The sequence below is a fragment of the Stegodyphus dumicola genome, chromosome 3 (assembly GCF_044657685.1).
Source record: "Stegodyphus dumicola isolate Sdum_Otavi_A_Nest chromosome 3, ASM4465768v1".
In the NCBI taxonomy this organism is placed as follows: Eukaryota; Metazoa; Arthropoda; class Arachnida; order Araneae; family Eresidae; genus Stegodyphus; species Stegodyphus dumicola.
The window spans coordinates 261,650,056-261,674,906 of record NC_140770.1 but is presented as its reverse complement, the minus strand read 5'-3'; the positions used below and the strand labels follow the sequence as shown (position 1 = coordinate 261,674,906).

General features: G+C 32.8%; 1 protein-coding gene across 3 annotated transcripts in view; it reads left to right on the top strand.

The window, feature by feature from the left end:
* The first annotated feature begins 6,876 nt into the window (after positions 1–6,876).
* The window catches only part of LOC118192621 (2-Hydroxyacid oxidase 1-like), a 32,719-nt gene continuing 14,744 nt past the window's right edge, over positions 6,877–24,851 (top strand). The window contains exons 1-5 of one of the 3 annotated variants that reach the window (XM_085812401.1): positions 6,877–7,012; positions 10,411–10,463; positions 13,476–13,607; positions 16,589–16,740; positions 22,045–22,303. In XM_085812401.1, coding sequence (XP_085668527.1) covers positions 6,947–7,012; positions 10,411–10,463; positions 13,476–13,607; positions 16,589–16,740; positions 22,045–22,303 — 662 coding nt within the window. In that variant the 5' untranslated portion in view covers positions 6,877–6,946. Of the gene's footprint in view, positions 7,013–9,565; positions 9,936–10,410; positions 10,464–13,475; positions 13,608–16,588; positions 16,741–22,044; positions 22,304–24,851 lie in introns of those variants that run through there. The other 2 variants (XM_035363612.2, XM_085812402.1) reach the window with 2 other exon arrangements.

Below are 24,851 nucleotides of genomic sequence, written 5' to 3'. Positions count from 1 at the left end.
TTGAAGACAAGACATGTACTTATATTTATTAATTCCGAAAATTTGCTTCATCGTAGGTATCGTTATTACACACAAACTTTTTTAAAGAAAGCGATTTATTTATTTATTTTTCTAATGACCGGCACTTGCCTATAAAAGCACTAGACATTCCTAAAGCCAGAAGGTGTGGCCGTTTTATTGTGGAGGCATCTAATAGGCAGCCACCCTTACCTCCTATGAAGGGATATACAATTTTACATCCATGCCTTCTCCGGGAGACGAACCTGGCCCTTCGGTACCGTAGACAGGCTCCCCTAACCATTATACCATATGGGCGGCAAAAAGCGATTTATAAAAAGGGAATGATAGCGCTTTTAATTTATTGAATGCCTTTACTACGTGCAAATAATTTACAGAATAAACATTCTTTTGCGCAGTTTGTAAGTTCGATTTAGACAGTTCAACAGTTGAAACAGCTGAGCTGCAAAAAAACTGCACTCCCGAGAGGTTTGCTGAAGATCACTAAAGCGGTTGGCTAAACTTAGTAACATGGCCTCAAGAGGCAGAAATAAGCTTTGTCTTACAATCCCAAACCCTTAGCTTAAATACTCTAAATCTAAATTCGTATTCTGGTAGGGAAACGAAAGAGGGAAGTGACAGTAATGATCTAAATCGTAATAACTTGTTATACAAATATAATGCCACGTTACAATATACATATAAGATTAATTTTAATTAGTAAACTATGCAAGTAACACACTATCATTCTTAAATAGAACAGTATGAATTATATTGTATTCTAAAGCATTATATACTGTGTTATAAAATAAATTCTAAATTACAGTGTTTTGCCTCTTATATCAATGAAAGTAAGCGCTTTGACACTTTAACTCAATCCTAAAAAGATGAGTGAGAAAAGAAGAAATATAGCTCTTGTATTATAAAGCATAATATACTGTTCCAAAGCATGATATAAATGAAATTTATTCATTTCCATTATAAAAATAGCCCTTATGCTTTTACTGAGTTATAATGAACCTTTAAGGGGCAGGAGAACTGCGGCAACATGTTAATAATGAAAATGGAATAAATTCTATAGTCTGGTGTAACGGAAAATATTAGAAGTGTGTGTTTGGAAAAATTATTTAAAATGCATTTCAGATTACTGTTAACCGAGATTCTCTACCAACAAATTTACGACCATGAAATTGAGGACTGAATTGGGTTTGAGGATTTTTCTCTAGCTAGAAGTACACTTCAAGTCCCCAATGGCCAGTCGTTGCTTCAGCTATGAACAAGCTTGCGAATACATAGAAACCGGAGTTTTAAATTGCTGCAACTCGATTAGGTTATGGATTTTTATATCTTAATTTGCATTTTAATGTAGACAAATTTTAGGCACTCTTTTTCTCACTTTGAATCATGCACACTGAATCAGCGAATATGGGAGTTGAGACTGTAAATATTTTTATACTCGAAATCAATACGTTATATAGAATATCTTGCTGTCCGGGATGCAGAACTTCAATTATTCTATTATTCTATTATGCACGATATTCCTTCAATCGGTATTACATTAATTTGTGCTCAGTTAAATATAACTCATGTTTTCCAGTTTTAAAATTTAATCTCACTTAAATCCTTTGTATTTTAATAATTCGCAGTGATGAAAAATACATTAAATTCTACAGGAATTTAAATCTATGATAAAGTGGTTTAAGTAAATAGAGCTACAAATATTTAAAGAAGAAATGCACATTAACATTAATAGTGCTTTTAGATGTAATACCATCACATGGTTATATTAAATCAAAGTATACGCTAAATTTGCTTTATGTAGACTTAATAATATCAACTTTTAATATAATTTATCAAAATTTAATGCAGTTTACACAAAATTCACGTTTATTAGGTAATTTAAAGTGAATTTTGTGCCTTAAATGTTCTGTGTATCTTACTCCATCACGAAATGCTCATGAAAGGAATTTTAATGATAAAATATGATGTTCAATATAGGTAATTTCTGACGAGACTCATGCTTCCTTTAGGCCTTCAATTGGTTAATTTACGATATAATATTTTTCCTTATAACCACACTTAATATCCAAACCTATTACAAATTTAAATTGCTGAAATTTACATAGAACTTCTCATTTATTGTTGATTACATAAAATAAAGCATTTAGGGAGAAATTTGTTTTTCTATTTGATCACATCAAACACTGAATTTGTGGCATGAATAAAGCAGGATAGATTTAAACCCTCCGCAGTGTTTTCATTGATTCATTCTTACAGACGCCGAGTATTTTTATAATGCAGAAAATCTGATTATATTTCGAAAGATATTCAATTCTATAAAGGAATGAAGCAGCACATTTCTCAAAAAAGTAATTTGGGAAACATGTGACCAACAAGATACGCACTGAATTTGTTGTGCATAATTTGCTGTGAATTTATCATGCTTAATGTTTATATTAATTATTTAATATTTTCAGTTTTTAAGAGCACTTTTGTAATAATAATATAAGGTATTTCTTCCACCTTCTTGGCGTGCCTTCGTGGTGTACTGGTTCTGCATGCTGGGCCGGTATTCTAGAGGTCGGTGGTTCGATTCCGGCGGCTGCTAATTTTTCATCTTGCCTGCTTTCAAAAAATACCTAATGTCTAAACAATAATAATTATAATTTAATAAGTATAATATATTTTAAACGTAGGTAAAATTTCTGCAGCTGACATAGTGCTCGACATTCAGAAACACACAAGAAAACAATGATCTCTGAAGCTACTAAACATTAAACTACCAACAGTCAAGTGAGTAGCTTTTTCACTGTACCCTTCAGGTACAGAAAGAAAGAAGCTTTTCTTTTCGAATGTTGTCTCTGAAAGACATTTAAATATTTTAATGCAATATTTGGTAGTGAAACGTTTAAATCCCTAAATATAAGGAACAAGAGTTATGGTCTGTATTTACCATATATTTACAAAAAAATGCATCTTTTGTAATAATTATATATTTTGATGCGATTAAGCAGTAATTCTGATTTGAACTGACTTTACAAGTATTTGCAAGCATTAATGCTTCACTTATGGTACACAGAATAATTTTTCGGAATTTAATTATAAAACAAGACTAAATATTCTTGGTTGAAGTACTAGAACACATTTTGTACGAACAGATGTAGCAATTTAATGATGGTAGGAGAAAATGTGTAATAAACGTGGATAAAGGCAAAACTTATTAGCTTTAATGAGCAACTGAGCGCCGCCTCAGATAACCACTGACCTGACTTTGTTGTAAAAGTCTTACAGTGTTAATAGTCATCCTGGCAGAAGGAAATATTTCCTCCGTGTAAAAATATAAATACAAATATCACATGGGCATACAAGGCAAGAGTATAAGCATAGATATGTTGATTACAAACATTGTCTTGCACAAGTTACATATGATAGTTACGTAAAATCATGACAGCTATGTGTACGTTTAAACATTATCTTAATCATATTTATAAGACTTTTACTGAGATAATCAAAGTAAACTTGTAATTCATTTACACATTGACTGGATTTTCAATATCATTTAAACTGCTTTACAATATTATTTTTATCAAGTACATACAAACTGAATATTAATATGCTTACATTACAATAGTTTTGCTCTTACAGTCCTGTTACTATTCTACGGGGTGAGCTATTTTTCTAGTGTTGATTAACGAGCAACTCAGTGAATGAGCGATCAAAATTTTAATGAAATGTGCTAAATGTACTTTTAAAGCACTTAGAAGCAGATATGCATATAATGATATCGTATATCTGTCGTTAATTTCTAAAATTCATTAAATTTTACACTGATAATTGTTTGTTTGTAAGTTTAATTGTAAGTTTAATAAACTTAATAATGTAATAATAACAATGAAAGATTATCCTCTGATAACATTATCTCTCAGGGGAAAACAGTGAAAAAATATCCGAATATTTTCTTTTCCTCCTATTAGTCATCTGTGTCATGATGTTTAAATTTTTTGCTTGCAGCATAAAATGCATAAATGGGCCACATAAAAGTAAAATACCCAGTAAGTTTATTATTTAAACCAATACAAAAATGGCTTTAAATGTTAACTAAATAAACAACGTTCAACAGATTCCTATATGCGAGTGTATATATAAGTCATGCGTTTATTCAAATAAGGAAAAGAAAAATACATATCTGACTTTTTAACAGCATATATTCAATAAAACCAGAAATATACGCAATGTCGTGAAGCCATAATATGTAGAAAATAATAATTTCGCTAAATTAAACTAGAAATATTTAATAATTTAATTGTTTATACTGAATTTAACTCATTTTTTTTATTTTCTAAATTGTTATAGCTGTCAGCAAAATTCATAACTTTTCTTTAGAAGATGTGTATGGTGTAAAGTAGTTTTCCTCAGTTGACCTTATTGTTGATACTAAGTATTTATAATTAATTACGTGTAATAAACATTATGTCCTTAGTTTTCTTTCGTATTGCACAATGTAATTACAGGCAGTGAATTAAAAGCTTTGCTTCTCATTTCTTTCACGTTTGAGATATTGTAACAATTACAACTCTATATAACGTCAGCAATTTTGTTAATGAATTGCAAAGCACAGGGCTGGAGCATAATTTGCATTTCCTTTGCTTAATTTCATTTCAGTAACTCATTTGACAAAATGAGGTTTAATATGAATATATTGAAAGGAGACCATTGTTAGGGAATCTCTAGGAAAAGGAGAGAACATACACTTAGAAAATATGCGTTTCTAGAGAATGGGAATTTTGTTGTAAGATATGAGAAAGAGTAAAATTAATTGTCCCTTTTTTACTCTTTATCGCATTAAAATGTGGTTTAATTATGATTAATTTTAATTAGAATGATAAGTTTTCTTTTTTTCTTCATTAAGTGTTATTCAGAGAGATGTGTGCCAAAAAATTAATTTGTTTGCATGCCCATTGACAACGACTTAGCAAATCAGTTTACATCGGCGGTTAGTTCTGCTACAGGAAGGGCAGTATCAACCACGAAAGTATGCATATGATTTCCTGAAAGATATATACATGTTAGGAGATTAGTTTTGTGTACCCTGCTTGCCTCCGGACAGTGCAGGACGCATTTAAATTGGGCACCTAGTTCGTGTAAACTGGACTGAACATCCTTGGGGATCTGTTCTGTTCACTGATAAATCCTGCTCTGTTTTACAGAGGAATTCACTATATGCTTAGATATGAAGAGAAGCAAACGTCCGATATCTTCCGTTAAAACATAAGAGAAAGAGATACTTATAAAGGAGGTAGCATTCTTATATGAAGAGGAGTGTGTTAAGGTGGGCGCGCAGACCTGTATCTGCTGCCACATGGAACTTCCAATGCTCAGAGGTACAAATGCAACAAAATGCATTCGATTTGTTCGCTCGTATATTGCTTCAGTAGGTGATACCTTCATTTTTCCAAACAGAGAATCCCCGCCCACAAGAAACTGAAATATCGTTCAGTTTTTTGAAGAAGAAAATATAGTCAAATGGAATGGTCAGAAAACTCTCTCTACCTTAATGTCATTGAGCTCTGTATGAGCCATGTTGTCGAGAGGCGTGTTGCTGGCCTCCAACCCCTCCACAAGCCCTAAATTGTCTTATTGCTACCTATGCAGCTCATTGGCAACATCATAAACAGTATGAGATATTACTAACATACCTGTACTGCTGTTTGAAGTGATCATGTTCACTAATGAATTTTTTTTTCATACTTAATTAGCATGTTCGAATTTAGGAAAACTGATGTTCTTGTTGATATCACAAAATGCTAATATTTTGTACAATGTTTTCCAGTATTTTTTAATTAAGAGTTTTATAGGAAATATTATCACCTTGTTTCGAAAGAAAAGAAGAACCACAGAAGGACTCACACTCAGCCATCTGGCTACTTCTGTTTGACTTTATCCTGCCTCTAGTCTCCCAATGTCTCTCCATCGTAGTTCTGCAGGCAAATGATACTTGGAGGTCATTGTTACGAATTGGCTATCTCAGATTTCTGATGTCACTATCACAGTGAAATATGTGGGCTTGCACTCAAACATGGACTTTTATTCTCCTCGCAGATGACTTATTCCGAGTGCAGCGCCACTAATTTGCATATTGCAGTTTTATTCAACTACTCTTACTTGGCAACATATTCAAATTTTACACGGTTTGTCTAATTTTGGAGGGAGTTATCGCTATTTTTGTGATTTTTCCTTAATTTATGATAACCAGTATATTTGGATTTATCATTAGTTTTCGTTTTTTTGCTTTGAAAACAGAGTAAAAAGTTGTCTTTGATTGCATTTTCCTGCTTCACATAAGTATCTATAACTATCAAATCTTTCAAGGTATATAAGAAACGTCTCAAGTATAATCACAGCGACTGATATGTTCACGTTTAGCAGCATTTACAAATCATTCATTAAAGCTGTGTCAGTTTTAGTTGTTTACATCAGAAGGAATCAATACACATACTTGCTTAGGTAAATTTTTAAGTGTGTTCGGACGAAACGAACAAATGCTTTATGCTACGTAACCTTTCTAGTATTGAAGCTGATTTAAACACGAATCGGGATAAAATTAATCAGTTTGAATTTTAAGAAACAAAATTAAATATATTTTGTGTTCTTAATCAGCTGCGTATTATTTTCATATTCTGGGAAATATATAAAATTATTTAAAAATATTTAATCATGAATTTTTAGAAATTTCAAACTCTTTCCTTAGGTTTTTTTGCCGTTCATATCCTCATATTTACTATTCTATCATACAGGTTCTTTTTTGTTTCAATTGAATTAAAGCATTTATATTTCATCGCATTTTGGTTAAAAATAAATATGTTTATTTCACCCAGGTCGTGCCTGCAATTGCGATGAAATGCACTAAAAAGAAATCTTCAAGGTAAGAAATAATAGGTGTGAGAACAAGATGGAACCCCCAAAAATGCAAGGATTTGTCAACTTAGTGAAGACGCAGCGTATTAAAGGGATGATGGTATCCTTCTGGTTTTAAGAAAAATAGTATATCTTTTTTGTAACAATATTTAAAACAAGATTTTTTAGGTGTTGTAAAGGGACATAGCCAAAACGTATGCATGTTATCCTCTTTGTTTCAAGACAATTACGAGAAAAACAGGAAGAGTTTGGAAAATATAATCAGTTGTTTAAAATAAGGCGTTCCGCGTTTTCTGTTTGTTAAATTACGAGAAATAAAAAAAGTTTGTTACGTCAATCAGAGATTTAGCAAATAGTTCCCAACAATGATACTTACGTTGTGTAAATTTTGAAAATATATCAGTTATTTGCAAAACCCTGCACTTTTTAGGATTTTTTCATGAAGCCATTGTAAAAACGCCTGTGAATGTAATAAAATTATTACATTATTACTGATATTTCTATGCTTATAAAAAGATAGTTTGGCTTCCAGACTGAAATTTACTGAATAACAGCGCTACTGAACGTTCTCAGCAGTGACAATGCTTGCATCAGCTGAATATGATTAACTAATGAACTTATGAACCTTTTTCTTTAAACTGTTAAAAATTTTAAATTATGAAATAACAGCAGCGCAATATAGAATAACAGTGCCGTTATGACAAAGCAGCCATAAGCACTACATCTTATTCAATTTCTTTTGTGTGTTTATTTTTATGTTATGTGTTAGGCACATTTATGTAGTATATATTATAAGTCCATATTGTATGTGTACGTTGTAAGATATGTATAGTTTTATGGTGTATATATGCTATGTTTTATAATTCTCTATGAATCCCGAAAATGCCACTCTGTGCTAAGAGCGCTATTATAACCAATGTAAAAAATAACAGCTATGCAAGATCTTGTGCTTAAAATATATAAACACCCCCAGGGAAGCTTTCATGTTGTCTCTGGGAGCTAAATCTGAATGGAGAAGGCATGGGACATACACCTGTCTACCTATGTTAAACATTAGGTGTCCCTGCCCTCTCTCACCAGTCACCAGGCTGAAATTAACTTCTTTAAAATGTTATTATAAGAGTCTAAGTGCATACTTTTGTAAAGTAACTAGGCTATCAATGTCTACTCTACTCAGGCCTATCTTTCAAGACGCTCTAGAAAACAGTGCAAGAATTTCAATATAAATTAAGTTATTATTCATAAACGTCTATTTAGTCTACGCCATTGAAAACAGCAGATTTTTCTCGTTTATGTCGCATTTGAAAAAGAAACGTTACTTTTTGTAGCACAGCCGATGTTAAACTTGCTTTGTTTTCTTTAACTGGTTTTTGTTTTCTACCAGGTTGTAACGTCTATGTACTAGCATGCATAAACTAACTAGACGTTAACAGACTGTGTAAGAAATTATTTATAGAAAGGGGTATTAAAGACACTTTATTAATTCAATATATTCACAGAGAGCACCAACTTGTGCTTAAAAAGCTAACACTTAGGCTTAACTCAAAAGGCAACAAGTAAGTCAAAATAGAATAGAATTAAGTTAGCCTAACGGCTTTTCACATGTCACTTAATGCGCAGGCAGGCTCTGACTCGTAAAAGTCCGCGTAAATAAGCCTACTGGCTAGAAGCGCTCAACATGACAGAAATCTAATCACTAGGAACGTGGCCTTCAGGCAGTCAGAATACGCTCTCTCTCTCTCTAAATTCACCTTCCAGAACCTTACCTTAAATTTTTACTTACTTTATCCCTCATTTGAATACACGTGTGGGAACTCATTTATATTCTGGCAAGAAAGCATGGCCTGAAAGCGAGAATAATAGGAAAGTGCTTCAAAAAATTAACTGTTAAATAATTAAAATAAATCTGGAAAATTTTTTCTAGAAAAGAAAGGCTTCTTTAGTTAACTTTACACAGAAAGAGCTTATGAGAATTCCACCCTGGTAATCTAACGTTTTTAATATTATGTCGTGTGCAACAGAATTTTACTTTGAATAGAAAATTATTTTAGTCAAGCTGTATAAACAATAAGGACTTTAAATATTGTTATAAATATATTATAAGTATATTATAAATTAGTGAAAAGCATTAGATCTTGTTCAATTATATACGTTTCATGAAACAACCTGACGAAAATTTCTTTAAAACTCAGTGATTCTAAAATTCACCTTTTATTATACAATTAACCATATGCTCTTCTATCTGGAATATTTTTGTAAATTAAAACACTCTTTAAATATAATCTGTAAATTCTATTATTTAATCAGTCGTAGTGATCACTGCAGTACCCAGCTCGCAGTTCGAATTTGTCAGAAAAGGCTTGAAACTTCTTCAGTTCAAGAAAATAACTTACAGCTAACACAGTTAATTTTGTATATAATGATCAACTTAAGTTCACTTCCGTTTAAAACTAAGAAAGATCTAATTTAATTTAAATATTTCTTACAATAATGGCATCAAAATTATTTCTTCAGATTTAAGAAAATATCTTTCGTAGCTTACTGTAATTATTATTCATGTGATAAGAATAAGCCCTCATTTAAAATCTGTAGCATTATTCTTTTCACGGATATGTAAGGATCACGCATCATTATAAGAGTTGCATATGTATTTGCGTAATTACAATGATTAATATGTACTTTTTTTGCTTCACCTGCTATCTTTTCTACATATGGGTACAAATATCTCAGTATATAAGGACTCCATCCTTTTCATTAACACAAATTAGTTCCTCTTCATTGCCTTATAGGGAATATATTCTGCCAGATATAGCAGCAGTAGCAATGTTTGATCTATTTTGCAAATCTCTGAAATATTTGCCTGTTTTCTTTATATTATCTGCAGGTTTTGATTGGCTTGACGTAAGGCTTATAATTTAATTGTATATGATAATTTACGAAATAATTTCTTTTAAACCGCATGAAAAGAACTTACAAGCAAATGTATATATTAAACATATATTGTTTCACAAGAATATAGTAAAGTAAGTAAAGTAAATAATTCTCTTGCGCCATTGCTGCAAGGAATGAAATTTGAATTTATCAGATATTCTCTATTCGTATAAAGCTAACATAAATTAAAAATTAAGAAACTTTAATTGTGAAAATAAAAAAAAAATAATATAATAAGTAATAATAATAAATATAAAAATAAAAATAATTAAATGATATTGTAAATTAATTCGCAACAATAATTAATCTTATTTTAATTTCTGCAATTAAAATTTCTTAATTAAATTTTTAATTTATATTAGCTTTAGACGAATAGAGAACATTTGTTAAATTCAGTATTAAACGTATATTATATGTTATAATAGTATCCTGTTAGCCAAATTAAAATCCTGTTAGCCATATTTAAAATTTAATTCCCTTACCATTCTGAAAGAAAGTTTAAGTGTCTAAGATTAAAACATTTAATTGTTAACTTTCAGTACATTTATATGAACTATTTTCATTCAGGTGCCTTGTAATGAAAAGTACCAACCTGAAAATTGTCACATTGACATTAGCCGGTATGTATAATTTACTGTTCCTCTCCCTACATCTAAACTGTAATTTACCAGAACAAAGGTTTATTAAACAGTTAAATTCAGAATAAAAGTTTATTAAATTTACACATATTAAGAGGCAAATATTTGGCTTGGATGTTTGTATTCACAGCTTTCTTCCAATGAAATGTATTGTACCAAGAATTTTACTTCTGCAAATTTAACTAAAAGTATGCAAATATTAATTTACCATGAATTTTTATCTTTTTCTAAGTATGAAATATATTTATCAGATATGTTTATACATGTGTATATATATAAATAATTGTTAATTAAAAATTAATGTTAATTTTCTATTTATGATTATCTCGCAGGAAGGGAGCGTAAATCTGGTGCTCATTGAAGTTAAGAAATACTAAAACTTGAGAGGACTGTGATAAAACTATTAAAATCTTATAATAAACATAAAAGACGTTTAATATTGTACTGGTAGGCCTCAAAAACGTACATTTTAAAATAAAATAAAAGGAAAAGGAATAATACATACATAAAAAACGTAGAACTATACTTTATAGAAACATAAGTAAACTATTACCGATTTCTCGAAAGAGTGCTGATTTATCAAATGTAATTAGTACTCCGTCAAACATTCAGTAATAATTTTGGCATGATCGCCTTTCGTCTCCTTCGTATGTTTGGATGAAATCTTTTAGTCGCGAAAAGCTAATGTATAAAATCTGTAAATATGTTAACATTATTCAAACCTGAATATATATATATTCTTATAATATATTTCATAATATTTAGATGTTGTTGCGCGCGTACGGGTTCATAATAGATTGGCTGCCCAACTTCGATAAAAAGGGTAATAAAATTTATTCTTATCAAAAGAAATATAACAGAACGCTGGAATTTTCTTCCGAGATATTCGTACAAGTACACAATATCCCGCAATATAATCAGTAGTTGTACGCCAAACTTCTAAAAACGTTAGAATACAACGCCATGCAAAGAGAAAGCTAATTCGATTTCACGCTGAACTCGTAAACATAATAACAGCAGCTAACTCAACAACTGAGCTGAGATGTTCTCTGTCTGGGTTTTTATAGTTTTAAATCAGTCGCGAGAAATTTCTTGTAATTTCTGCGTCTCGAGAATTTTGGAAAGCAAAAGAATAGAATTACGGTTACAACTAACATAGTAGTCAATTACATTTATTCAAATTAAATATGAATTACTGAAACAAACTTTTATTCAAATGTTAAATGTACTTGCTCCTGTAAGTTTAATTTTCTGGCATACCTTTCTCTTAAAACTCGTCTTGCGCTGCATTGCATGGGGAAATATAACAATTTTAATTATAATTCTACTGAAAATGTGTAACTAAATACAAAATTTGTAACAATATGTATGTATTTCTTTCGAAAAACTATTAAACTAAATTTTCGGGAAAGAAAGAATTTACATATGCACTACGAACAATTCTCTGCCACCGCCTGTATTGCAGTTTTATTCTGCAACTTGTAATGTAATTAAAAAGTGGTTTCCTCAGCAGAAAAATTCAGCCATGTTGTTCCCCTCTCCCAGAAATCCACTGAGAATATTGAATACACGATAAGAAATATTAATTATTTCCGGATTCATTTTCTGAATATTCTCATTCATTCTTCTATCAAAGTAAAGTACAAAATTAAAAGTCTAATTGAATAAAAATTAGATTTTTATAGTTTATTTCCTATCGTTAATGCAGGTATTGCCACAGATCACAGCACTCTATTTTGATCAAAAATAAAACGTCCAGACATTCCGGTGAGGAACTGCTCAGAATTTCAATGCAAATTCAGACTGTTCCCTCATTCTACAAATTCTGAACATAGTTGACACGAATTTTGTTAATGCTGCCACATAAGGTCATAGAGATCCTTTTATGAGAGCGTAAATACTGCCTTCTTCCTAGGTATATATTTTTAGGTAATTGCGAGCTGGTCCATGAAAAGTGATTTATGAAGAAATGAAAAATTGAATATCCGGAAAATTGAATTACTTGAAACAAAAACAACAGATTTAAATCTTCTGAAGAATTTTATGAAAAAATTGGCCACCTTTTGAATATATTGAAGAAGCAAGCTTAGCCAAGGAATTATCTCATCTTATGGTATAATGACTCTAGATATAATTTCACTGCTGAAGAAAGAAAATAAAATCCCTATATAAATTAATTTGTTCGTAGGGAATATAATTGCTTTCTAATTTACAAACGAAATGTTTACACTTAATGAACAAAAAAGCTATTAAAATTCTGCAAGTTATATAAACATATTGTTAACAATATTACACGAATAGTAATTTTTATACTTTTACATATGAAACTTGAGGGAATAACTAAAACTTACATACAAAACGTACTACTAAAATGTATGATTATTTCATTTTCAAACTCTGTATTAATTTATTACTAAAACAATTCGGAACCAAATTGCTTAGAAAATTCAGTGGCTGGAGGAAACGTGCGTTTAAAATAAAAATATTACTTAAAACATAATATTTATTGATATAAATCATTAATAAAGCAAAGAAATAGAAGTTACACCCCAATTCTTAATTCTTCCACCTACTTGTACCTATTTTAGTTCTTTCCCTCTTTTACCTAATCTATTTGTTGCCATATTCAAATCTCTACTACGTTGGTTAACGAATTCTTTTTAATGTCTAATGAGATACAGAAGTACTGATAATAACTTCACAAATTGTTGCCAACTATTAATTTAAACAATAATTCAATTGTAATATCAATTGAACATTCGCTGTATTTCTAATATTAGTGGCTTTCTAATATATGTTCCCTTAAATTCTAAATTGAATTTGTTTATTTTCAATTTTAAAATCTATTTTAATACTAACTGTTTAAAATCCAATAATGTATTGTGTAAAATGCCGTTGATATTTAGATAATTTATTGTTCATATAAATACATACGTTTAAAATAGAATTGAGCTATTTACGAATTTAATTTATTTGATGGGAAACAAATTTCAGAATTGATCGCCTGCCGCTAGATGTTTTAGACCGTTGCGGACCTGCTTTGCTTGAGCCAGAAGCTAGAAATTATTTCCTGGGAGTATCAGGGAGGGGAATTACATACAAAGAAAACATGGAAGCCTACAGAAGGTAAGATTCCAAAAGTTTATTAAACGTAATAAAATATTGTCCTGAGATATTATTTAATGCAGATTTTAGTGACACTAGTGACTATTTCTTAATTGCACTACAATGGTGTTTAAAAACTTTATGTTTCTATGATGCATCAAAATAATGTTGACGGAATGCTGGTGAGGCTGGTACCACAGCACTTGGCATTATTAACTCTCTGAAAACTGAAGTCTTCGCTAACCTGTATGTTAAAATACCAAACCGCCCGAAATGGTTTTCGAGAATCACAACAATTTCCTCCCATCCCCATCCATTAACGCACAAAGAAGAGTGAAGATTTCAAAGGACATTCTTTCTACTTCTAACAAATAAAAATAAGAAACCACAAATAAATCCTTTTAGGGCAAGCAGTCTGCAGTAAACTGATACAATGCATTTGGGGAACTGCACCTACTGCATATCTTAGGGAAGGGAAGATAACGACATCGGAATTTCGGCCGTTTGGGGCGGTTATGGTCGTTTGAATGAAAGGAGGTCTGGACCGTTATGGTCTTCAAAGAGTTAAACTACACTAATTAAAGGAATCACTAGTTTTTCCAATATTATTCCTAATATATCATTTTTATTTTAATGCAACTTTATGTTGTGAGGTTTTTTTCTATTTATTTTAAGCTAATAGTTAATTTTAAGTTCAGTTACTTTTCCTCTCTCTCCTTTCGTCCCCGCTTTTCCTGCCAGAATGTAAATGAGGTAGAGAGTGTTTATTCAGATTGAGGGGGAAAGAAGAGCTATTTAAGAAAGGGGCTGGGAAGTTAAATTTAGAGCGCGTTCTGCCTATTCCAGGCCAACCTGTAACGTGACTATTAGCGATTTAATTCTGCTGCCTGTATTGAGCCCGACGAGAGGCTTGTCTCGTCGGTTTTTTATAAATCAGAGCCTTTCCTGCGCGTTTAAATTATCCCGTGAGCCCTTACGCTAATATATTACATTTAAATTAGTTCAACATTAATTTAAGCCAGAAGTGTTTCTCTTGTGTAAACCCAAGTTGGATCATTGTTACTTTTTTGTATTCAAATAAAAGAGCTATTTGCACCCTTCTTCTGACTCTCTCCCTCTGTAGTTTATGACAAGAGGATTAGTCCTCTGTAGTCTTTCTAGATCTCACTAGTTTATGCTACCGAAGAAAGTGAGACTCTACAGTGCTTTCATAAATCAAACACAAATTAGCGTTTTTAGAGATTTTAATTAATATATCAGCTGGTTAACGTCGCAGGAAGATGAGAATGGTCGAAAAGGCTTCAAGGTATTATGTCATTTAACGACAAAACTGTTATGTCGAGTTTCTAGCTTCAGGTTTATTTCTAAATGCTGTGAACACCTTGAATGAATTCTGTGGATTCCATGCAAAATGACTGTAAGAGAATTTCTGAAATACAGAGTATCATGTCAACACTTTGTTACGGCTCCGAATAATCATCTGAAAGAATCTTTAATGTGGCGAATCTTCGGCCTTTTAGAAGCAGGACGGACAGTGAGAAAAACGGTGAGATTTCAAGATAGTTTCTACGCATTGGGAAAGAGTTCAGTGCTTTGTAACTATCGTAAGGAGCCTGAAAACATTAAAAATGAATAACAATTCATTCTCAAGGTCGACATATGGCAATAACTGCCCATTGTAACAGGAAATTCTAGTGCTCCATAGTTAAATTAAGAGCATGCAGTCGCCTCTGAAAATGTTGTACCATGGTAAACTGTATACAGAACTCTTAACAGAAAACGCATTTATTTCGGAAAACTAAGGGTATGAGTTTCACCGTCTACGAAACAAAAGAGGAATCGGATTATCTGCTGCAAAGAACATCAGAATTTGAGTGAACATCAATGGTTTATCGTTTTCGTCACGCTACCTTTTAAAGTCGGAGTTTTGATAAAAAAAAAAAGAAGGTAGGCAGTCTAATTAGGCCTAGAGGAGTACAGAAGTAAAATTTTGTGAAGACAGCACTTATGGTTTTAATTCTGTGTGTGTGCCCAAAGTGGCACACTGATTGAATAGAGCTTCGAAAAGAGTGCTGAAAGGAGCATTGTTGTCAATGAACTGACAGATGAGATGCGGAGAAACAAAGAATACAGACTCTCAGTTGACCTAAATTATCGGTGAGTCCGGTCTGGGCACACCTAAGGTTCGCCTTTTGATTTTAGGCAAGATTTCAAGGTAAAAATTTAAAACTAATATAGAATAAGAAGATCAGCATACAGCCAAAAAATAAAATTTATTTTTTTTTTCAAACAATTCCTTTTATACCCTAAAAAGTTTGGAAGATTTCTTTGAAAAATGAGAGTCTCAAAAAACTAAACATGGCTAAAATATATAGACAGGTTTGTGTTGAGCTGCCATCTACTATAAATAAAGAAGGTGTCAGAGTAACTTATAGTAACCTATAAATCCTTTTTCATTCAATTTTTCTGTGCCTACAGAAGGAAACTTTTAGGTGTGTCCAAACCGGACACACTGTGCCGCAAAGGTTCAAGCATTTTGGGGCGTAACCTTTATGGTAATGCAGGTGTAATGGTATAGGGAAAAATAATGATCGACGGATATATACCCTACACGTTTTCAACTGCGGATCTGTGACCGATTAGAGATGTGAGGTAAGGTCTTCGAATCTTATGTAAATCTTTTCAAATGAATATGTGACTTAATTTATTTATTTATGGATGGCAATGCTTGCCCATATTAAGCAAACTGTATTTTGATCTGTAAGTACAAGCGTTCCCTATTGTTATGTTAGACGTTTTAATAAAATAGTTTTCTTAACTTCTTTTGTGTACATTTACGTTACTCAGGTAAGAAGATAAGTAGACTTCCATAAGGAAAACGCTTAGCTCAGTTGGTGGCAAGTTCCTTTTACATTTATCACATGATTTTTTATCATTAGCTAATATTTATGCTTTGACTCTATTTCCTGCGTACTTATATTGATATATGTTTACATTTCAAGGGTAAAAATTGTGCCGAAAGTGATGCAAGGTGTATCAAACACCGAATTGGAAACGACCGTCTTTAGACGAACATTAGATTTTCCAATAGGTCTTTCTCCGATTGGCTTGCAGAGACTTGCACATCGTTATGGAGAAGTAGCTACTGCGGCAGGTGAGAGAAATTCATTTAATAAAACATATTTTCAAAAACTTCAATTATAATATTAATGAACAACAGACGATCATTAAAATATCGACTTTAGAAAACTAGACCAATGAATTATAAAATGTAATTCAAGTAACCTGTTCAGTTCTGTGATTAAAAATTATAAAAAGTAATCTAAACTTGTAATGGAATAGGAAAATGCTAGGTATTTTAACGTTGCCATTTATGTTAGCAGTGCCTAACTAAATATATTTCTGTATGGTAGTCGAAAAGCAGTAACTGATATATTTATAATTAAAACTTTGAAAATGAAGCTCGTTTTGTAATAAAAAATGAAGAGCTTTGCTAGCCCTTTGCGACACGCATATTTAAAATATATTTTAGTCTTTAAAAAAATGCCTTAGAATAACTCAGATGGACTTACTTAAGTGCCTTTAAGGCTTGAAAAAAATTCTGCGCTTTTATTTTTTATGGGGGAAGGTGGGATACCGTTTGTCCCACCATGCAACTAGCACATGTCTTATAGCATATTGGTGTATAGCAGGAAAAAAAAATCATATGTGGTATGAATAAACAAAATAAAGCGTGCATTCTAAAATATCCAAAATAAACACACTAAAATGCATTTTGTACTTATTTGCATATATGCATGACTTGAAAAATTTTGCAAAATGCACATTTTGCATATATATATTTAATATTTTTAAATTTTAGGAACAAAAGAAAATATTTTCTTGAATATTATTTTAAGATTAAAATTTGATACTCGTACCTATGATACTAAATAAAATATTAAAATTGACATTTGATTCAAAAACATTTATATATGATTAAAATTGAAAAAAAGTCATTTTTCATGAAACTTTGAAAAACATGTTGTTTCATTCTTTTGTAAGCATAGAGGCACTTCACATGTTTCACACATCCAAAATGTTCGTCGTTCTTCTTTCGATGTGCTGCAATATGCACATCTTCTCCTGCTCGTTCTCTTTGGCGTGTGACTTACATGTTTTAGTCTCTTTTCTGGGTTGTACGAACGAGTTTTTAGTTTTTATTTGAACTGGGGACTTCAGTTTTCTTTTCAGCTCTTTCTTGCCTGCAAGTGCCATTAGACCTTCTATAACTGAGAGAAGAAAATCTTTCATTGTTTTTACATCATGATCGGGTTCGCGAAGAAACTTAAATAGAATAAATGCGTTTACTATACTCGCATCTAAAAAGTAAAAAAAAAAAAAAATCACGTGCCACCATTTCTTGCTTTTGGGGTCTATTTCATATCGTCTTTTCATTTGATCAATCAGTCGACATATCCCATATTCGTATTGTATGAAATAATGCTGTTTGGGCACAGTATTTTTTTTTGTCTTTCCACCTCGTTCTTTTCTATTAATTTCTTTCATTTCAGTTGCCTTTTCCAAGCAAGACAGGATAGAAACGTATCTTTTAACCTTCCATTTTATGCAATAAATTGAATCATCGTTAACTGAAAAGTCTATATATTCTCTTGACATAAATTCGTCTTTTAAATTTTTGGGTAGATTCCCTTCCTTCTTCTTTGGGTAGATTCACTTCCGATTCATATTTACAGTGCCACATGCATAAATGGCAGCCACATGCATAGATAGCAGCCACATGCATAGATGGGTCTGTGTCTTTAAAAAGCGAAACAAATTATAACTACTTCCCTTTCTTCTTCAGCAATAACTTCAACCTCAGTTATTCTTTCTTGGATTTCAGTTTCATCTGAATCAGAACTGACATCTGAAGCATTTGAGTCGCAATCGGATGGCAATTCAGCAAAAAGATCCAAAGCTTCCTGAGTTGTTAACTTTTTTCTAGACATTTTAGCACATCAGAGCATACAACGGATATAAAAGCGCGCGCAATCACGAAAAAAGTAGATGCAAAAAAGAAAAGAAAAATAATCGTGAGTGCTGCGATCTATTGAGCGGAAATTCAAGTGTGTGGTGGGACAGATTTTAACCCACTTATTTCAACTGCAAAATTAATGTTATAAAATATTGAATCCAATTAAGATTTTTGAAAATAAAATACCTTTGAATATTAAAAAGAATCATACATATCATAAATTGTATACCAAAATTTTTAAAATATTGAAAAATGCGAGATACATGGATATCACTCTTGTGATCCTATTTTGAATATTTTTTGCTTATAAACTTAAGCCCTGGTATAGTAGTAACATCTACTGAGAAAAATAATAACTAAAATAGATTATTTTTAAAAGATTAGAAAATTTCTAACGGAAATTGCTGAGAAAATAAATATTAATTAGGTGGGACATATATTGACCCACCATGCCGCAAAGGGCTACAAAAGAAACCTTCGCTTTGTCAAACGGTATCGAGCAGATAACAACTCATTAGAGAAATGACCTTTTTTACTTCCTTGTACGAAGTAAAGGAACTATTGTAGTCACGAAAAATTTCTGGTATCCTACTTCAAAGAAAATATCCATTTTACTACTGTGTGACATCTGTACGTACGGGCAGAATAATGGACTCGTTTTTGCAAAACGTATTGAAAAATGGATTTAAAATGGATTCAAAAGAGATTTTTTCGCGACATCTGTACGTACGTATGTATCTCGCATACCTCAAAAACGAGTAACCTCAGAACGTTGAAATTTTGTATACGCGACTGATATAACATAGATGTGAACCTCCCTGTTTGATTGCAATCGACCACATCAAAAATATATAACTTAATACCCTTCCCGCCTCGTTAAGTTCGGTTTTTATTCTTATGTGCAGGTAAATTGTGCATTTTTTTGCTTTAAACTCGATTGAATTATGTTGTTAAGTTCCGGTTAAGGTTTTTAAGATTTTTGTTAATCTGCCTGCACCAGTTTAAAAGTTGTTAAAGTGCCACTAAGCCTAACCAAAGTGCCGTTTGTTTACATATGAAATCTCTGAGTAGAATAGTGAACTAAGTCAGTTTCTGCACATTCAGTGTCTTTTTACTGAGTGGGACCCAAAGTAAACTTCCAGTTTTGTTCACCGAAAAATCCGTCTTCTTGTCCCGTTGGCCGAATGGCTTGTTTTTACGTAGAAACTCTCATTTTAATTGAGATTTATGTAAAGGGTAGTTCAAGGTTGACCGGGAATTTCGTACGTATAAATAATTGATGAATAGCCGGATCATGATGAAGCTTGGTGACGTAATGCATTCCTTATCGCGTAACTAACGCCCGGCATGACGTATTTGGCGCATACAGTGTCCCAACGAACATGGCGACAAGCATTGTGTCTGTGGCTGTGGAGCAGCCGTGTACAATCCAATTTTTTGTGAAGGAGAAAGTTAAACCAGCTGAGATTTTCAGAAGATTGCAAACACAATATGGTGAACAAATGATGTCACGGACAAGAGCGTACGAATGGTGTGAACAGTTTCGCGAAGGACGGGAGCTGGTGACAAATGGAGCGCATGGACACATTCGCCCGACGTTTGTAGAACCAATGAATACCCTACGAGTTGAGCAAATGATTCTTGAGAACCGGCGAGTGAAAGTGCAGGATATTGCTGCTGAGGCAAATATCAGTGTCGGGAATGTTGAGACAATCATTCAAGTTCCCAAAATCTGTACAAGTTGAGTTCCCCGCCGGCTGACATTTAATCAGAAGTGGTCACGCATGACGGTCTGTGAACAGCTTCTGAATCAGTTTCGATCCATCATCACGTGCGATGAAACATGGTTGCACAATTAAACCCCAGAGACCAAATAAAGCAGCATGGAGTGGCAGCATAAGGATTCCCCTCTGCCCAAAAGCAAAACACAGTCGTCCGCTGGAAAGATTATGGCAAGTGTCTTCTGGAACATGAAGGTTGTTATCCATGGGGAATTTCTGGACAAAGGGAGCACGATAAATATACAGTACTACTCCACACTGTTGAATGGTCCTGTACGGAATTCAATTCGCAAGAACAGACCTGGGATGTTGCCTGGAAATGTCTTTTTTCTTCATGAAAACGCCCGACCTCACACGGCCAATGTGACAACAACAACTCTGGTCGAAATGCGCTGAGAAATTCTACCCTATCCACCCCGTCAGTCCAGATTTATCCTCCAGTGATTATCATTTGTTTGCCCCCTTAAAGGCTATCTGGGAGGAAAGAAATTCACGACAGATGAAGCACTACGGAACGATGTCCTCAAGATTCTACGACAACAATCAAGTTCTTTCTACGCCAAAGGTATCAGGGAGCTGCCACAACAATGCCAACAGTGCCTCGATACTCAAGGAGAAAACTTTGAAAAGCTGACATAGTTTGGACTTCTTGTTATATCTGTTTTCTCGGAAGAAATAAAATTCTCGGTCAACCCTGAACGACCCTTTACCTTGCCACGAAGTGAGAACTGAATTAATTGGAAGAGAAAGATATCTCTTTTTAACATATGATCTTGATATATATCCAAAGGCGAGTTAGAGAGATTAGACTACCCTTAATACAGTACGGGTATCTTAAATAAATTAAATAAATAAAACGAAATTCGCCTCTTACCTTTAACACGAATGAACAGGACGAGCGTGATTGACAAGAATCCTTGAAACCGCGCTATGCTATTATCCAAAGTCCTGCATCAGATCTTGAAATACCTGATTTTCATTGTATCCAATAGTTCACAGCAAGATATGAGCAGGGTTCAAAATTTTAAGCGAATTTTCTTATTAAATCCTACAATAGAATCAAAGAACTGAAAAAAAAAATAAAATTAGTACCTTTAGCTCTGTGTTCAATATTAAACTGCGGAAATGATACTGTTTTTCTCATCGGCAGTGAATCAGGTTTTAATAGCTTTTAAGGTATTTTCTCCCTTCTTTCTGCATGCCTTGTGGTTTAGTGTTAGCACATTCGGCGCGTATTTGAGAGGTCCAGGTTCGAGTCTCGGTGAAGACATTGTTCAGTTTTCATGTCTCCAGCATCAAAATATCCTCATGTCTCTACAGTGGCACCCGAACCAAAAGGTGGTGGATGATAATTCTTCACCACCAGTATTAAGTTCGATTAAGTTCCCTAATCCCCAGTCTCCCTTTAAAAGGGGAATGTATAAGGTATTTTTCCTCTCCTTTTTGTGTGCTTTCGTAGTGTAAGGGTAGCCCACTCGGCGCGTAGTCGAGAGGTCTAGGTTCGAGTACTTTCGGTGAAAGCATTGCTCGTTTTTCATAGCTCCTACTTCAAAATATCCTAATGTCTATACAAACTTACTTGTGCAGTGTTAAAGCATGAAATGCATAAATATTTCGTTGTATTCATGTTTAACTGATGATGACTTTTTACGGCTTGTAGGTGTCATGGGTTTAAGGACGGTTATGATTATAAGCAGTTATTCCTCTATTCCCCTTGAAGACCTGGGAATAATAATCCAAGATTCTAAATCTCAGTATTGGATGCAGCTCTACATGTTCAAGAAGAGAGAAATAACTAGAGATCTCATCCAGAAGGCTGTTAAGGCTGGTGTTAGTGCTTTCGTCTTGACTGTAGATACACCAGTTCGTCCTACTCTGACTTGCAGTGCTGGAAAAGGATTGGACGATTTAGGGGTTAGGTAAGATGAAGAACCGTTTCAAGAGACGGTAACATTTTATTCTTTGTTTGTTGAATAATAATTATGAGTCTTTATTTTTCTTTTCACTTTCTTATGTTTATGCTTTCATCTTTGCAAAAGTTGCTACATGCAGTACTTTTATTCGCTATGTTAAAGAAAAGAGTAACATTTAATTCTGCCGCCCAAGCGGGTTAGCTGCTGTGCCGAAGGTCCCGGGCTTGAATCCTTAGAAGGCGTGAATGTTTGTAGATGCATAATGTCCGTCCGGCATGGGGGGCACTCTAAGTATGCGGGGAGCCTAAAGTCCTATCGAGGGGTTGGGGGTAGAGGAAGAGTGATGGGAGACCCTCAAACCCGTCCCCCTCCATCAAAATTGGGAGCAGAACTGAGCTAAATTGCACTGTCACCTATATGCTGCTCAAGGCTGTTGCCAACGACAGGCGTACACTTACGCTCCTTGCCACGAGCGATTTCGTGGGCTTCGGCTGGTTATAGGTCAGACAAGTGAGCATTAGCAAAAATAACAACAAAATTTAATTCTGTGTACTTCAAGTACTTGATTATCAGGTTAAAAAGTGCTCAGAGTTTATTGGAATTTTCAATTAATATCGGGCTTGTAGATAATTTTCAAATTTCAGATACATTTCGTATTACAATATAAGTAAGGATTGAATAAATACAAATATTAATATCTTATGCAAGCAGAGGTTAAATTCGCACTTTTGTTTGCGTAAAAAACATAAGTTCCGTCAATTCATTGGAGGCAAGAAAAAAAATTAATTTAAAAATAAATTTAATTGTTTATAATAGGCTAATAGAATATTATACGTTATCAGTGATAACATATGATATTCCCGTCTTCGTAGTGTAGCATGCCTTCGTAGTGTAGTGGTCAGCAAGCTCGACGAGTATTTGAGAGGCCCGTGGTTCGAGTCCTGGCGAAGGTGTTGTTCATTTTTCATCTCATCTGTTTTCAAAAAATACCTGATGTCTGTACAATGCGTTTAGGTTGTAAGGATGGCAGGAACGGTTGACGATTAAGTGGATACGCATAACTGCGGGTTGTATGTTATCAATTAAAAATTAGTTAAATTTAAATTTTTCCCTATTAAATTGGAATTATTTTTAAAGCAATAATATTATAAAAGTCGTTTGTTCGTTAACTTAACTTTACATTGAAATGAACAACTTAAACACATTTCCTATAATAATTTTAAATGTGTTGTTTAATGTTAATGCCAAAGATGACTCAGTATCCTACACAAATTGTAGTTAGTAAAATGATGATTGAAACACATTCGATAATAACAGACATGTTGTGAAGGAAAAAACTGAATATAAGTGAAAAGAAATAAGTTTGTTAACAGAATTTTCCTTTGATACTTTGACGTCGAAAGAAAATATAAAAATGTATTTACTATTTTACCTAAGTTTTGGAAAAATTATTCCAGGCATTATTCACAACACGTTTTAATAGCAAACAAAAAAACTATAAGTATGAAACATGATTCTATAGTGAGATTTTTTTAAAAGCAAAGTATGAAAAAGCGGGTTTTAAAGCTATGTCTGCATTAAAAAATCAACATATTTATATTCTTTTCCCACATTTTTTTTTATTAGTTCAAAGGGGGCTTTGTCGCTGAAGGACTATTGTTTTCGTATTGGCATTTTGCGTGGAATCACTTTAAACTGCGTGTCATTTTTCAAACTGTTACCACCAAATGTTAGAGACTTGCATTATATTTAAAGAAATTAAATAATGAAGAATCTGCATAAATATATGTATATTTCTTGCATTGTGATAAAAAAACGGTACCTAGAGCCAACCAATTTTGAATGACGTAATCCTACTGCGAATATGGGCATGTGGAAGCCCAAATTTGAAATTTGGAGTTTGTTTTATGATCGGTTTCATATTTTGTAAAACTTTAACGAATTTTTGAGTAACAAACTCAACGATTTCAAAGCGAGCAATGGCAACACTTTTACGGCGGAAGAAAAACCTTTTTATCTCCTGTCCGCGGAATTGAGTATCGGAAATTCTAAAGATATACTCATTTTAAAATTATCTGGCGACACTGCTGTTAAACTGAATTTTATGGTTTAAGTGCAAGGAACATGATATTTAATAAACAAAGGTGAACACAAAACGTTAAAAAACGCCTCTTCGGACGTAATTTAAAATCTGAAACTTTTCAGATTTTTTTGTTTATTGTATGTTAACGCCAATCTGTAAAATAGCTAATCGTTTGCGCAATTAAAGTGGTTATATTTGTGTTGCTTAATATGGCAACGCTATGTTGCTTCGATAATGTAGCTTATAAAAGCTTTAGTCGTTCGTTTGTTTTCCTGCTTCATCGGAAGCAAAATTTGAAAGGTTAAATAAAAATATTAAAAATGTTAAATGAGGTTTGTATTTTAAATTTATATTATAGTCCACTTGGTAATAACTTACCATTGTATAAAAACAAAAAAATATTTTAATTTTAATTTTCAATTTCTTATATTTTAAATAAACACATAAACCTAAATTCCTTCGTTTTAGTTC